Raw genomic sequence first — 17,499 nt, forward strand, 5'->3', positions numbered from 1 at the left:
AAATTATCCTTTAATTTACTCTGTACTTCTGTCTGAATAAAATTAGTTTGGCTATTTATTTAAACAAGGGGAGTATTTTGCAGTTATATTTTTATGTACATATATATAATTATATAGTTAGACTAATATTTTGATTGTTCATTTGTCTGATTTAGGTATTTAAAAATAGTCAGTAAGTAGTAAAGTCAAAACATTTATTTCATTTGTATAAGTGTAATATCAAAAATGAAGTATATATTTCTTTCACAATGTGTCTACAACAAAAAAAGGACATAGTTCAGGAGATTGTCCTCAAATTTATCGCCATCTTGGGAAAACACAGATATTTGGAAAAGTTGACGCAAAAAAATAAAAGTCTTGTAGCAAAATGAAATGACTTTGCAATTTTTATAACAGCTTTATGTGCTCATAGTAGACAGTTTTATAATTACGTACATATATTGTAAAACATAATTGTATGATAAACAAAGAGAAAACATACAGGATGATTTAAGGATTCTAACCTTAATTTACATATTCTTTAAGATGTTTTTAATTCAATCATTAATATTTCAATCTGTGTAAATTACGCAGAAAGATAAAATATTATTTTTAATTAAAACCCATACCAGTCGCAAGTTTCTTTTATATCATAAGGTGGCAAACTATCGAGCGAGGCCACCTGAATTAAATCGTAGTAATTTAAATTATGAAACAAAATGCAATCATTTATTCATAGTTAGTGCGCGGACCGCGGACCAAATGGATTCAATAACATCGACAATTGACTGAAATAATTGCTTTCTGTTTTATTATTCACTTTTCAAATATTAATATATATGTGAAAAAAATGCTAAAAGCTTTTAGAATTATAATTTAAAACTTTTATGAGTGCACACAGAAATGCATTTCAGTAGCTCCTCGAGAATTATGCTAAAACTTGAATCGTGAACTTTATTATTACTCTTTCAGTTTCAGAGAAAAACATCTGGTAAATTATTAAAGAGCTTCGCGCTGAAGTTGCAGGCGTTTAGATTCCGCATTCTAAGTAAAGTATTCTTCATTTATTCATTTTATTGAAACGACGGAATAATGTAAAAGGATACTGGAACTAAAAACATATAGAATCAGAAAGTATTTGTAACTAGCTGTTATCCGCAACTGCGTCTGTGCGAAATTAAAGACTATGTTCGACATATATGCCAAATTTAATCGAGTTCCGTTGAGCCGTTCAGGAGATACCTTCAAAAAAACTTGCATCCATCCATCCAAACATTCGCATTTATAATATTAGTAAGGTTTGTGTTTCAAAAATTACATAAAAGTTCTCTATTTGAATTTATATGCAAGCTCTATGTTTGTCTACAGATATTTCTACTATGACCGTAGAATTCATTTTAATCATCATTAACGATGTTATTTTCATGATTTTATGTTGCGAAATTCCGGATATGACGTCAGAATCTATAACGTGTTACACGAGTCAGGTTGGCCGAGTGGTCTAAGGCGCTAGATTTAAGCTCTGGTTCCCGTATGGGAGCGTGGGTTCGAACCCCACACCTGACATACTTTTCTTTTGCGCTTTAAACATCATATTATTAAACTTTCTTATATATTATTTACTAATTGTATATGTATAAATTAATCAAATACAACCAGGAATATTAAAACAATTTATCGTTCTAGTTTAATAGTATTAAATAACCAAAAAATTTCGACATAGAAAATGAGTTGATTTTTATAATCACTGTTATGTAGAATTTAAGTTAATTAGTTTACTATTTAATTGTTTGTCGACACTAGCGTCCTCTTTCGACAAAGCAGTGAACGTTATACATTTTGTTTTCATCGAAATCTACCTGGCAGTATATGTCCGATATACAGCATTTATGCTAGATGTATGTACGAATACATAAACATACTTTTAGAATGCGAGTCAAATGGTCAAAGGATTACTTCTAGTTTTGCTGGAGTCGTTTATTACAAAAATGGTTTTTATATGATACTAGTGTCTTGTTGTAAATGAATTCTAGTTAAATGTAAATCAACATTACATAATATGTTAACACTTCTGTTCTGAAAGTTCTGTGTTGAAAATAAATTCATTAAGTTTTTAAATCCTTACGAGCTCTTTTTAGAACGCAATGTATTAGAATTTTAATGTTAATTCAAAAGCAAGCTCCATTTGTACCATTAGCGACTGATTATACGTCTCGGAGTTGTGAATTATAAAATAAGTTGGCTGAAATTTCTCAACTTAAACAACATTTTCGTAAAGTTACATGCACTGCGATGTACTTTTTCTTTATAGATAACTTTTATTTGCCATTTATCTTTAAGAAATAAACAAATATCTGACAAATATAACTGAAGCCCGACTAGCAAGCGCAAATGAAGGGCAAACATCCTCTTTCTGTTCGTCCCCTTCTTCGTCGATTAAAAGTAAGCAACGAATATATAATTGGGGTGAATTGAAGTAGTCGCTTTCTTGTTTGCCACATTTTAAAAATAAAGTAATAACAGTTTTACCATACATTAACGTATATCAGTCTCAGATATAATAATGAATGAATTACTATTTTTTTTTGAAAACAAAAACACTTCTACACTAGATATTCGAGTATAATTATAGCTTAACTATTTATAGCGTAACTTAAATGTTATAGTATACCGTTAATTAAGGTTCCCTGCTACATATTTACTATTCGAAACAAGTCAAATATACTGAAATTCTAAACAATTGTAGTTAAGTAAATCTCTCTCTTTTGTTCAATGGTTTCAGTTTTATTAAGCATATTTCCAACATATAAAATGTACAGGACTGAAAGGGTTCGCAAACCTTTGTGACATAACTTTAAAGTTTGAAAGGGACTAAAATTAACTCACTTCACTTACCTGTAATTAAGTCTTGTGTGGAGAGTTTGCAGCTCTCAGCTTTCCCAACTCGAGCTTTTGCAATTTTTAACTTAACGGGCACATGTAGAAAAAAATCATGAACTTTATTTTAAGTAGTAAATATTATTTTTATTACATTTAGAATTGACCTTACGTTATTTAGGTATGATTGAATTAAATGAGTTTATACCCATTATATTCTTTCATTGCCATTTCGTGCCGATCGTAGACATGTCGTAGCAATCCGTAGCAATTGTGTAGCTACGACGTAGCTATCATTCACTTATTGTAACATAGTATATTTAGCTTATTTTTGCCTAAATGTATAATAAACTTGTTTGAATTTATGGTAACAAGAAATTCTCTCAAGTGTTAAACTCCATTAGTGGGGTTTGTGGATAGTGAACAGGGTTTCAATTGAAGCGAAAGATCTGTTGTAGCGAACGTGTTGTGCGCTGACTGTCCGTCTGTAAATACTCCGGTTCAACGCATCTCACTGCAGTAACTGGTATGTAAGACTATGTATGCATTAACAACAGTAGTTATGTAGTCTATATCTGCATATTAAATATATGAAAATATATATATTTTTAATAATGGTGTGTGGAAATACGTCTAATACAATAAAACTAGTCGATTTTATTTTATTTAACGCTGTGACAGTGTTTTGTTTTCTCTCAAGTTAGATACGAATAACAATTGAAAATGCAATTAACAACAACATATTAGTTATGTAAGTAATCATTGCCATAACAAGAGAAAAGACAGATGACAGAATGTTTCGTACAGGTATTTGGGCCAATTAAAACCATGGACACAATTCTTCATACGAAGTGATAAGACCCAAGTAAGCTGAGAATACTTAGTTTATATAGTGATAACGCAGCCCATTAGTATTATATTGCAATAACATGTTAGCACAATGTTGAGATGCTATCTCGACGTAATAAATTTGGCGCGGTCATTTATCCTCATAAATGTTCTTTTAAGACATTTATCTCTGCCAGTTCTCGCAAGCCAAATGGTGTGAGTTCACAGTTGTACCACGTTTTATTTATTGTATTATTTTAGGCTACATTTTGTAACACGATTTTAGAAAAAGTTGGGTTATAAGAAAAGCGAAACAAGATTTTTTTAGTACATCTGAATATTTATTTACAAAATGTTTTAGTAACGCAATTACTTTATTGGTATAAATATACAATTAATATGTCAAACTTAGGGTCACTTATTTATCACTAAAAGGACCCTTTAATGTAGATTTAGGATGTAACTGTAGAAAGTAAATCATAATACCGTTTTTTGTAACAAAGTATAATGAAGTAGGCCTAAAAAAGCAAGGCTAATTAAAAAATAACCTGTGTTTTTATTTTCATTCCTGCCGATAAACCTTAAGCTCATTTTCATATGTAACAAAGCAAGTTAAGTGCATAAGATGTTAATCCTTAATGTCCGAATTAGGTATGGAGTATCGGGCGTGTTGCGGGCTTTAATCCGATTACTAGGCTCAGGACGTTACAATGTCGATTACATGGAAGTTTGGTTCCGTTGTTAATTACGAGCTTCTCACCTAGCAAATGACGATTAGTAAACGATATATAGAACTCTGAAATCTTATTTTTATATACTAACCAATATGATTTTTATATCAAAGGCTACGGCCTCTACGTATTTTCCGACCTCTACGCCTAAGTTCTGTTATTTCTTTTTATTTATTAATTTCTCGTGTACGAAAGCAGAAATGTATTAATTTGACATATCTTGTCTCCAGTAAGAAGTAACCTAAATAAAAAATGTAAAATCACTTAAAAATGTTAATTAAGATAGTAATTTATTTTTTAATTCGAATAAAGTGTTCTCACAAAGGACAAACGTTCCTCAAACTATTTTCTTTGTGCTGACGTTCGTGATTCTGTTCTTTTGTGATTCTTCTTAAACGGTCTCATTAAAATAGCAGCATAATATTTTCAGTATCCTCACTTTTTCATCAACTTGTAGAACAGTTTTTAATTATCTTTGTTACTTCAAGAGTGAACGGAAATAATGAAAAGACTTGGGAAATATCGAGTGTGTTCATTATGTACAATCTTACTAATATTATAAATGTGAATGTTTGGATGGATAAATGTTAGTTTGAAGGTATCTCCAAAACGGTTCAACGGTTTTAAATCTGGAAGAACACATACACTACTAATTACATTTTTTTATCCATGAGGACGGAGTCGCGGCCGGCAACTAGTAAGCATTTAAGTTTTGTAATGTACAGGACTATATTCAAATAAATAATGTAAAAAGATTCTTTATGTATGTACTACACTATAGTTTAATTAAAATTTTTAATTAATTAGAAGTTTATAATTTTTATGTTTAAGTCCATGTATGCATAGGATTGTTTGAATTTATGAATGAAGAGTGTGATAAAATTAAAGTAAAATAGTTTGTGTAATCCATTTTCTCACCGGAGACTAACGCAAACAAAAAGAAAACGTTGAAATATTCTTTGTATTATTTATGATGAAACATTGTTCTCGAACGGGCTTCATTAAAGTATTATAAATATTTGTCTCCGAAAGCAAATTTACATTATTCTTGGAGATTGTGAAATGTTGGAAAACATTGTGAAATCCCAGGACTGATTCTTAATTTGTTTACTTTGAACTGAATTCATAAAAAAAGTTGGTAAACGGTTTTTGTAACCGAGGATTTTACAACAAGTACAGATGTTTAGAAAATACATTTTGTACAATGTGGGTTTCGACTGTGGTGAAACTTGTATTGAAACAGATTGTGAACGCTCACAATCTATTTGAAAAAAGAACAATATGTTTCAATATAAATGTCGCGGCAGTGGAAACCCTCACTAATTGACACTATTTGTTACATAAGATGTTACCAAAAATCATGATTATTGAAATGTGATTATGTTCAGGTTTGCCAAATGTGATCTTAATAAATGAATAACAAAGAACTTATAACGAAAGCAGTTTAAGTGATACATAATTAAGGAAAAAACATAATATTTTAAAACAACGTTGACGTCCATAACATCAATAAAAACAGTGTGTAGTTAGTTTATAATTGTTTACTTTTAAATTCACCACACTTTCTCACTTTGAAAATGTTTCAGTATTAGAAAAATATATTATCTAGCAATAATAAAGATAAATTATTTTATTACCCGACTAAATCAGATGAGTAAAATTACAATAAGTTCTCACATCGAATAAAGATTGGCAGTAGAGATAAATACGTGAGAATTATCTATTGCTTCTTAGGTGGTTTCATTGAGACGTCTAATAGGTTTCGACAAGGACTTACGGTCGGTAATACGATCAGCTCGACGTCGATTCTCGACTCGTGTAAGTCTAAAAAGTAATTTGGCTTAGTGAAGGATTTATCGACACCAATCTAACGGCTAATATATTGCGACAGACTGACGTTAACGTAGAATAAGGTACGTTTTTTGTTTCAATTTTTACGATTAATTTTTTAATCTTATGAATTTTTTGGTTAGGTATCATACAAGTAACTGTTGAGTGCTATATATCTATATATATAAAAGAAAGTTGTGTTAGTTACACCATTTATAACTCAAGAACGGCTGAATCGATTTGACTGAAAATTGGTGGGCAGATAGCTTAGAACCAGGAAACGGACATAGGATAATTTTTACCCCGTTTTCTATTTTTTATTCCGCGCGGACGGAGTCGCGGGTAAAAGCTAGTATATGAAAATTTACAATATATTTAGTTTTTTTTTAGCTTATAACATTTTGTAATATTATTTTAGGGATGTTTGCTTTCCAGTATAAAAGGGTGTACTTATGAAGGGTTGCTATTTGTAGGGATACGGCAGCAGCGGAAGGTAAATTAGATTATGTAACGTTACTTTAATTAAAATGTATTTTGAAGGTGTTTATTTCTTAAATAAAAGTTATATTAATATTTTAGATAATGACTTGATTAGTTTAATTTAGTTAGAACAATTAATTCGAATTAATATTCTTCAGTATTTTTTGTTTTTACGTGTTTTTGATAACTCAAAAACTTGGACAGCCATAACAATATATAACGATCAAAAATACATTGACAAAATAAAAAAAATATTCTGTCAGGTGTGGGGTTCGAACCCACGCTCCCAACTGGGAACCAGAGCTTAAATCTGGCGCCTTAGACCACTCGGCCAACCTGACATAGTGTTAGATGTTAAAAATGTATATCTTATTTTTGAAATATGCTCGATACTAGCAGATTACATAATGTTAAGTAAAATTACTTTTTGATGCGTATTTTTTATCTGAATAAGTAAGGATCAGTACAGTATAGTATTTTTAAAGAAATTACTTAAATGTTGAAACATACAAAATAAACTCTTTATGTGAAAAATCTTCTGCTAAGAAATTACCATATTTCATACGTATGTGTGTTTTTATTAAATACGTTTTAATTTCGTCTCATGATAAATTCCATTCATCGTTCACCAGAAGTTGCTTTTAAAAGTGTCGTCTGAATATATTATGCATTTCAGAAATGGGACAGCGTGAAATAAAAACTTATACGTGATATGAAAGTAGAACTTTACACTGGCCGGATATGGGAAATGAGAAAAAATAAATTCGTTCCCAGACTGCTTCAGGCGCTTGAAAAAGAAAAAAAGTAGCATAGATAACGAGTATGGTTATATTCCCATATAAGCTAAAGTACCGAAAACAGCTATAAAGTAACACTTGATATCTAACACAGATACTAGTGCAATACTTTGACTTTTAACGATACTCTCATCATCATCAACCTGCCTTTATCTCTATGGAGGGTCGGCACACTATGTACTACTCCTTCATACATCTCTATCAGCCGTCATATCTGAATTTATCCCCTTCTTACGCATATCCTCTTTCAGACAATCCATCCATACTTTCTTTTGTCTTCCTCTCTCTACCTTTATAGCTAACGATATTCTACTAAAATGAATAATAATAAAGCAATATAGCCAGCTGCCAGAGAGTTGTCGTCAGTATACTTATAAGGAATATAAGTGTCACATGCATAGTATTAGTGTTTATATAAAGTAAGTCAATAAAGCAACCGTATTTATTTTTTATTCTGCAATATAATTAGGTCTAGCGGAAATGAGAAGCGACAACTGTCTTCATTTTTTTATCTCGTAAATTTATTCTAGTCTATCCGTAATACCAGAAGATATTAAAATGTCGTTTTCAGTTCATTATGAGTCTTAGAAACAATTATGGCACTTAGATATTATATAATACATACATTAGCAAACCAAAGCACACGACGACGGTGATGATGTTATTTTTTTTATAAAGATTGAAAGACATTTTTGTATTTAAAAAAAGTATTAATGTGATTGAGTAATCAGTTCCTCTAATTACATAACCTGTATTATCAAGCACTATTACTATTATACTATTATACTATTATCACGGTATTCAAGCAGCAAAGTGGGAGGGATGACTCTGCACATATCACTTTTAACTTACCCCACGTATGCTGCAGTCTTTTAACTTAATTTATCTGTGACAGTGAAATGCGAGCACCACCTTGTTACTTTTAATTAAAATTAGCTGCGTCTTTGTTGTCTTTGCTACAAGTATAAATTAAACTCGTTAAATGAATAATAGATCGAATAGAAAGCATATTAACTAAAACATTGGAATTTGTTCTTTAAAGATACAATTTAAGTAATACGGATTTGCGATAGACCAATTTTCTTTTTGATACCTGTAATTTTTTTTTGTTTAATCTTTTAATGTCTTGAGCACAAGTCCGGAATTGATTTATATGTGTTTTTGGATTTAAATTTCTAAACTGCAAGGCATTTTACAACTTAATATGGCCTTGTATAATAAGTATGTTGGGTTAGGTATATGAAATGCAATGTGTCTATTAACTCCAAATAAGTTAAATTTCTTTTTAAATGTAATTTATTTAGCGATAAAGTCTGTAGAAGCAATGCAACAAGTAACAAAATGTTTGCAACTTTTTCTGGCAATCAACAACTTCCGGTACAACAATGGGTACAGTTGTGCACTTGACTGGACTCGAGATCAAGTACCAACCAGAGAACGGTTCAGAATATTTGCAAATTACGAACAACCGATACAATCTGAATTGTTTTTTTTTGTTGGATCGAACTTTATAATGCTTTGTTATCCAAAATTGTTTGTTGGTAAAGAACAAAGAATTAAAGAACAAATTTTGCTGTTGGAGTACTGAGATTGCTTTTAATTCTAGTCAGGCGTAATATACTTTTTATTTATAAATCTATAAACGATACGTAGATTTATATATTTTATATATGTATATATGATATATAATTATGTAGAGTTGGATAGGTTTATATTAATCTCCTTTTAAAAAAAAATTCAATATATCTATTTTACGGACTCTACTTATTTATTCCTTCTACTATGTACTCTCTATAGAAGTTACATAATGGTGCGAGTTCATGAACATTCGTAATTGAAACGTATTGTATGATGAAATGTTTAATTTCTTATGAAATTTATGTATGTTTAATTACAATGTCTCGTAAAACTTATAACATTTTTTTTTTCAGAAAAGGTTTCATATTTCAAGTATTCTCTTCACAGTACATTTTTGTTGGCAACTTGTTTTAAGTGGGACAATGTATATAATTATTCTATGTAAATTTCTTCACAATCCGCATTTAAAAGTATGTCAAGCCGACGAGTTTATCTGCTTTATTTTTAGACCTTTAATGAGAAGTGTTCTCTAACTTATTCATATTTTTTTTTAAAACCAAAGTGTTGACGGAACATCTCATGTAGTTAGTGATTCTTAATTACTACTAGTTGCTAGTGATCTAACAGACTCCAATTAAGTCGTATATTTTTAACATTCAAAGGTATGTTCATATAAAGTTAGGAATATATTTAGTACTAATGAGTAAATTTTTAAGAACGAAGACATGCAAGAAAGTTATTTGATTATATTATATTGCTCTTATATAAATCTTAACTGCAACTTAAGTTAAATTAAAACTTAAAAATGATGTGATACAAATTTTCTTTTTCTTCATTAATGGTAGGTGGATTGTTCTATATATAAAAACTGGGTAAATATCTATGTGATGCAATATAATAAGTCATGTTATATACTTATTTAAATTTAGTTGTTAAGTAAATAATATCATAGTTTTAAATAAAAATACTAACATTTAATGGTTATTTTATCTGAAAATAATCATATTATTATTATTTTTGAATTTATTACGTTTTAAATTTTAATCTTCATTGAAAGTAGATATTTTTATTCTGTATATAAGTATATTTAAGTAAGACTAAAGTAAGAACATTTTAATGAACAGAAAATAATGTAGAGTTTCGTTCGTTAGAATCATTTCAGAGTAAGTCCGGTGACGTCAGAGTGACAAGGGTACTTTTAATTATGTTAACATTTTCATAAAGCCTTCATATGAACCACAAATATTGACTCTACGTGTGTATGATTTTATAGGAAAGTCGGAGAATCTCCAAGGATTTAGAACTAGGTTTAATGCGGAATAGAATTAGAAATAATATATGAATGAGGCTAAAAAATGCTACATATATTCTCATGCCTATTACGATGAGAGGTAAACACAGAAAGAGAGGGGGAGAGAGAGAGACATTCATATCTGCTGGTCAGTTAATAACAATTTTTCCATCGCTTTTTCACATGAATTGCCTAAAAATAATGCAATGTACATAAAAGTAAACCATGTAAAAATATAAGTGAATATTCAAATTGCGTGAAACAATACAAAAAGGGCTCACTAAGGGCATTATTTACGGCTGAGTGTGCAGGGGCTGAGGACCCGCCCTTGCGAATTGAAACACCACACCCTCCCGTTGGGCTAATTCAAGGATATGAGACAGAATTTGACAAAAATATGAACAATAATAGATCATAGACCGAGCTGCTATTCCCCTTTATTAATATAAGGTGCTGTTAAGTAATAGTCAGATTTTTTTAGATAAGGCTAGAGTACTGGCTAGCTTTTTAGTAAACCTATACTACTAACATATCTCGAAGGATAGAGTATACTGTCCCTTTGATAAAAATATTGAGAGATTAGTAAATCTTACTAATATTATAAATAACATCGTTTGGATTGGATGGATGGATGGATGGATGGATGTTTGTTTGAAGGTATCTCAAGAACGGCTCAACGAGTTTCGATAAAATTTGGTTTAGATGTAGATTATAAATTGGAAGAACACAGGCTACTTATGTTTTTTTTTAATTTCGCGCGGACGGAGTCGCGTGCGATAGCTAGTATTCTCTAAATGTCATAAGGCTAATGGATCTTTATTTTATTTCAATAAATAAAAATTTGTGCCACTTTTATATAAGTGAAGTTGTAATGATAAAGTGATATCGACAGACGAGCTGTATTATTCAAAAAATCGAATAACGTTGGAGTCAATTCAATTTCCATGAATATCAAATATATAAAGGGCTCTTATGTTTTGAAATGTTCTGTTAATGCGATAGATAATTGTTCACTTTTTCGTATTTTTTTTTTATTTTCTTTTTTTCCTCTCTTTTTTTGCAAGAACAAATATGACAGTATAAACATAAATTTTGACAGTTAAGGGTTGATTTGTTGTAATATTTGTTTAAAACAATGTCTTGGCAAATAATCGTAGTTAGTTATTATCTGGATCAAATGCCAGTTTGTTATTATTTCAGTTCAGCGCAACTTCGTACAGTGTGTGTGTGCAAGTTTGGCAAACATTCGAACCAACTTGGCAAACATTTGAATATTATAGTTAAATAAGTGAAGGCGTAACTTAAGCATACATCTGCGCAGAGTACAACTCGCTAGAGTTAAATAAGTTGAAGTTAGAATGTCTATATCAGAGGAAATTGAACCAGACGGGTATCTGTAACTTTAGTAACAAGTTGTCTCGGCTTTCTGCCAGTGTAGGTTTAATCTAGAACTTTCTGAAAATATGTTCTCTTAGTGTAAATTTAGTATTATAAATCTATACTAAGCCTCTGCCTTAGTAGCCAATTAATATCTCTGAGTATGCCAATCAGGAATTTCTTTCCTAATTGTAATAGTTATTTAGGATTAGAAATAAAAAAACACATTTTTATTTTTGCATGTTTAATGAACAATATTTCAAATAATTTTGTTTTTTTTTTCGTATTGTTCAAAATTGTATAATATATTGTATATTTTAAATAGAATGCTATACAATAAGATACAAGCCCTGTTCATTCACTGTAAGCCTTATGACATATTATTCAAGACAACACACTCCAAACAAGACACTGCTATATGCGAGCACTTTAGAACAAAAAAAAAATATAATAAAGTGCAAAAGAAATAATGAAACATCGATATGATACCTTATGTATTTAGTTGATAAAAAACTATATAAAAATATCAAACTATCCAAAGTTTTCATAATAATTCAAATAAAGTTTATTAAATACAGTATCTAGTATGGAGTAACTTATTTATTAACTTAGAATAAAATATACCACAAAATATTAACTAAAATATGGCTTACTTTAAACTTAAATTAAGTAAATATAACCAACATGATTCAAGAAATTAGTTTATTGTTTATTAGTGAATGTTTCTCTTCTACGTGGTCCGCAAAAATAGCTTTAAACAGACTTCAGATATTTTTGTAGAAAAATACGAAAGAAAAATTAATAAAACAATGCTTTTATAATTACAATATTTGCCTAATTGGTACGTTTTTGTTTCGTTATACAATTTATAAGCAATTTTATAGCTAAATTAAATGTATTTAAAGTTTACGTAAACAATATTATGTGCTGTCTAAAGTGTATTAATACGAGTATCAATGCATTTTATGCGTTAATTAAATAAAATATTTAAGTATGCTTCCAGTTATTGGAACGAAGTTCCTTATCGCGCGGTTAAAGGGGGCTAGACGGAAAAAATTCTTACGAAAAGTTGTCTCGACACTTTTTGCTATAGTAACCATGGCAACGACGTGACAATATATAACGAAAATTCACAGGAACTTCGTTCCATCCGGGTGTCCCTTGACACCTCTCAAGTTTTTTTGGCCTAAAAAAAGGTTCTCATTAACTGAAAAACATTTAATTAAAAACATATTAAAGGTCCCGTTTAATTTAGAGTTTTTAAAGTGATACAATTGCCAACAAAAGTAACTACTGACAAAAATTATAAGGTCCCTAAAATAATTTGCGTTATGCAAAATATTTTGTAGCTGCAAAATTCATTACAATCCATAATTATGCGTACGATCCGTAACTACATATATGTCTAAAACTTAATTATGAAAAATTATATTTACTTGGACATTTTAAGTCGGTTTAACTACTCACGAGCTTTGATAATTTAAACACAATTTTGTTAACGCTATCTACTCTTATATATCTATATTATATTATTTATACATAGTGTTTATATACGACATCAAGAGTGAGAGAAAGTGCTGATGATATGTTTCTAGTGATGTTAGTTCTTGAAATATAAAAGTTTTAACACTATTTATATTATATTTATGTATATTTACATGTGAATTACATTGGTTAAATTTAATATCAGGAATGAGGATAGAGTTAAGATATTTTTCATCTAAGAACTATTAAAGCAACACGTATAAAGGTAGCGTCTGACATGTGTTGCTCGATGTGAATGCGTAGAGCATTTGCTTGTTGTGAGACTCGTGACACACGATTTTTGCCACGAATTGTTTGTGCTCCGTAGTTGTGCTCGTGTCAGTCGTTACCTTAAGATGATGTATATTTTCTAAAGGTTACTAAAGTTTACAAGTGAAGATTTAAAGGTAGAAAGGTATGATAATTTTACAAAAAATAGTCTACAACATGTTTAAATACGAATGTAGACGGTATCACTTAAGCTTTGAGAGTTACCTTTTGGTTTTTAAGTTATATTTTAATGATAATATGAAGATATGTGTAACAATTTCTACTGTGCGATATATTTTTTGCTTTCCTAATTAAGTTTTTTTTTTACTGTAAATGTCAAACTAATGAGTCATTAGTACACTTGGTATTTTTTTTAATTTTTAAGAATATAAGCAAATTTTTATCTTTACTTTTTATCTTTGTTATTCACTCATTCAAGTGTGTTTTAAAAGCCTAACATATCTGCAGTGCAGTTTAATCCATTTGATGTTTTTTCAAGCTAAAATAAACTTGCAAAAGGAAGGACAGAGAGTAATTCTTTCACTTTGAACGCATTGAATTTAGCGATAAATTGAAGTTAATATTAAAATTTAAGCAAAAGAAACCAAGTAAACTTTTCTGTGGGGATAATGTTATACTATACTTAACAGATGTTGCAAACATTTTAAGAACGATTTACTATTCTAAAACCTATGTTTCTAATTTCGTGTGATGTACTGATTCTGGACTTTTCTGTTTTAGTTGTTATTCATCCAGATTTCCTTAACGATTTCGATGAAACTTGAAACAAAATGAAAATAAACTTAGGTAGAAATGCATTGTTGAATAGTTATAATTAGTCGTAATTTATCGAAGATATGACCCTTTATATTTTACAATATTAATAAATGTTCGAAAAATGTTGCTGTGCTTTTCAAATAATTCTTAGCATTAAATATCGAAATTTATTAAAATATTTGGTCTCTTTTGGAAAAAGCGATCGCATACATCATAATATTAATGAGTGATTTCTGTACATTATGTTGATGCGGATGATTTTCGTTTTTCAACTTTATTGTCCCTCAGTTTTGTTTCGTCCAGTGATTCGATCTTATGATCTCTCAAAAGAGGTGTTCTTGCATCAATTTTATCAACAGCATTTTCTCTGTAGAGTACATTTTTATAATTTTTTTCTTTTACTGTACTATTGCTTTCAGTTGATTCTTGTCTGCTTGTAGTTTTGCTATCTATGTTTTCTTGTTCATCAGTTTTTTCATTATGAAAGGCCATATTATCGAAGCACTGTGCGGGTACGATGTTGACTGATTTCATCATCGGTATAGCGATGGCCAGGGCTGGACTGAGATCGCGAGGACTTGGTGTGAGGCGTGCTGCCACTGACAGATCCATTGCTGGCATTAGGCTTGCGACTGTTGGAGATGTAACAAACGATTAGAAAAATAATTATAATGTTATAAGTGTAACATTTGAAATCATTAATTTAGGTTAAATAATAAAAGTAAATTTGACACTTGATGGAAGAATAAAAAATAACATTGTTAATTATATGAAATTAGAATTAATATATTGAATATTCATAAATTTTACATAATCTGAGAATAAAAAGGCTTTAAATATAATAAATAGTAATATAAATATGTCTTCATGCTCTCATTATCATGCTCATTTGTTAGACGAAAACACAAATTACGAATTGACACATACTACAAAATGCTGTTGAACAAATAATGTTTAATTTTATTTAAAAAAACATAAAAAGCTAATACAAAGATAACAGACAGATTTCAAATAGTAAAAGTTGTAACAAAACAATAGTATTCAGATTTAAATGAAAAAGATGTTTTAAAAGAAAAACCCTTACCAAGGTTATCAGGCATAGCGCATGTTAAAGCTGAATATATAAATGTATATGTAAGTAATAAAGACAAGAAGAAAACAATACAAATAGCGGACAAAGAGAATGTCGAAAAAACATTTAACAAACAAATATTAACAACGACAAACATTGAGAAGCAATTATTTTATTAGTCAACATTGTTTTATCAAATGTAATGTGAAATCTTTCGCTGTATGGAATTTAATATATATGTTTACATCAAATTGTGTTTCTTGTTAAATAAGATTTGTTTATCTTGTTTATATTTATATTGTCTTGTGAATTTGTTCTCCGAATTTTGGGTCTAATAATATGGACATGTTTGTAAACAATGGACTTATTGGAAACAATGTCTTAATATTGTTTGAGAAACTTTTTCTAGGATTAATATTGGTTGAGATTTCGAAGAATAATTGCCTTGATTCATATTGAATAACATTAGTACGACGATAGTTTTCACATTTTTTAGGTTTGAATGTTGAGGCACATTTATTGTTAGTGTAATTGAAAATATCAGACGTGTACCGCCGTGTTGAGTTGTGTCTTAGTTGCTGCTGGGCTGGAATTAATGTAAACTGAAGCTTGATGATTGTTTCCTGAAAAAATCTTATTGTTCCTGTATAGATTCTTTAACAAAAGTCAGATAATCATTTAAATACTTAAGTCTACCTTCTATTTAGTTAAACTAAAGACAACATTGAATTGGTACAAGCAGCAAAGCATCTAAAAGTTGCAGGAATGTTTTCGAATAATATTGACAAAACTATGTCGAACCTTCCCTTTGCCACCGATGAAGTGGTTGGACCTAGATGTTGGCTTCTCGTGCTGCTTGAAGATACCGTTTAGTGCAATAATGGTGATGAGAATGATGTCAGGTTAATTATGAGTAAAGTTTTCAGCATTCCCTTAAACTAATTCCTTATGTGCAGGCGATATACTAAGCCCGGTCTGGAAGCGTTCTGCGCCAGTACAGTGTGTCGCTTTTTAAAGCATGTTTATGTTTTTTCTTTTGCAGTTGTTTGGTGTTGTTTGGATCATAGCCTCAAGCTCGCTACGATCACCATCTGTGAAGGATTAGACTGCGTAAGCTATGGTTAGTCTGATGTGTCCCTAGAACTATAGAGTATTATTTATAGTTACATTTGTTACATTGAATTCTTAATTACCACTGAAATAACAAATATTTTACAGTCATTATGATTTAGTCCAAGTTCAAGTTTTGTGAGTATTAATTGTATGTAGACTGCTTCAGAACAAATTAGTGTTAGTTCTTTGAGAAATTTTGGTGAAAGCTTTGCCAATTGCTTCAATACTAATTTGCTGCTAAGTCATTTTCTAACAGCTGCCTGTGATCGACTGTATACAGTGCCTGATATAATTACTACCGGTGAGACTTAACTTTGAAGACCAAATACATTGTCAATTGTACAAACTTTTTTTTATTGAAATAAAAATGTTAATTGGACTTCAAAGCTTTATTGTGGGAAAAATCTTCAAGTTTTGTTATTTTATTTTAAATTTTATTTTAACAGAGCGAAAAAAATAGTTTTTATTTACATTATTTTCTTTTTCAATACAAATCTTAAAACTCTCCTTTTAAGTGCTTAGTAATTGTAAGATACAGTGCTTATTGAATTCCTTCTTATTTATGTATATACACACATCAAAAAAGTCTAAGCAACACATACTATTTCAAGTTATTAATCAATTATTTTATCATTTTTTACCAAGTAGGTAATACTTATGTAAACTTTTTTAATGTATAGGACATACTGGCTGGTTGTGAAAAAAAATCGAGTATCATTTGTTTTTTTTTCACAAATTTAAAAGCGAATGCATTTGTTCGAATTTTAGAGCGTTTTCTTTGCTTATTAAAATTTAGTATTCGGTATCAATTTTAAGATTCAAACAATAATTAAAAAAAGTTTTGAACAAATTTGAATTTTGAGACATTTTTTACGTTATGGAGCGACGTCATTTGAACGCAGATGAAATGCAGAGAGCTGTAGGGATGTTGCAAGCGGGAAGAACTCAATCTCAGGTATCTCGGTATTTTGGTTC

At 29.8% G+C, this 17,499-nt stretch overlaps 1 protein-coding gene and 2 non-coding genes across 3 annotated transcripts in view; 1 reads left to right on the plus strand and 2 right to left on the minus strand.

Moving 5' to 3' along the window:
• Positions 1-1,461: 1,461 nt before the first annotated feature.
• Trnal-uaa lies at positions 1,462-1,545 on the plus strand. The gene has a single exon. It is a non-coding gene; the product is annotated as a tRNA-Leu (tRNA).
• Positions 1,546-6,982: 5,437 nt separating this feature from the next.
• Positions 6,983-7,066, minus strand: Trnal-uaa. The gene has a single exon. It is a non-coding gene; the product is annotated as a tRNA-Leu (tRNA).
• A 6,885-nt stretch (positions 7,067-13,951) lies between these two features.
• LOC106712653 (potassium voltage-gated channel protein Shaw) overlaps positions 13,952-17,499 on the minus strand; it is a 33,523-nt gene continuing 29,975 nt past the window's right edge. The window contains exon 9 of the mRNA XM_014505273.2: positions 13,952-14,971. Coding sequence (XP_014360759.2) covers positions 14,580-14,971 — 392 coding nt within the window. The 3' untranslated portion in view covers positions 13,952-14,579. The remainder of the gene's footprint in view (positions 14,972-17,499) is intronic.

This window comes from Papilio machaon, chromosome 15, assembly GCF_912999745.1.
Source record: "Papilio machaon chromosome 15, ilPapMach1.1, whole genome shotgun sequence".
NCBI classification, from domain to species: Eukaryota; Metazoa; Arthropoda; class Insecta; order Lepidoptera; family Papilionidae; genus Papilio; species Papilio machaon.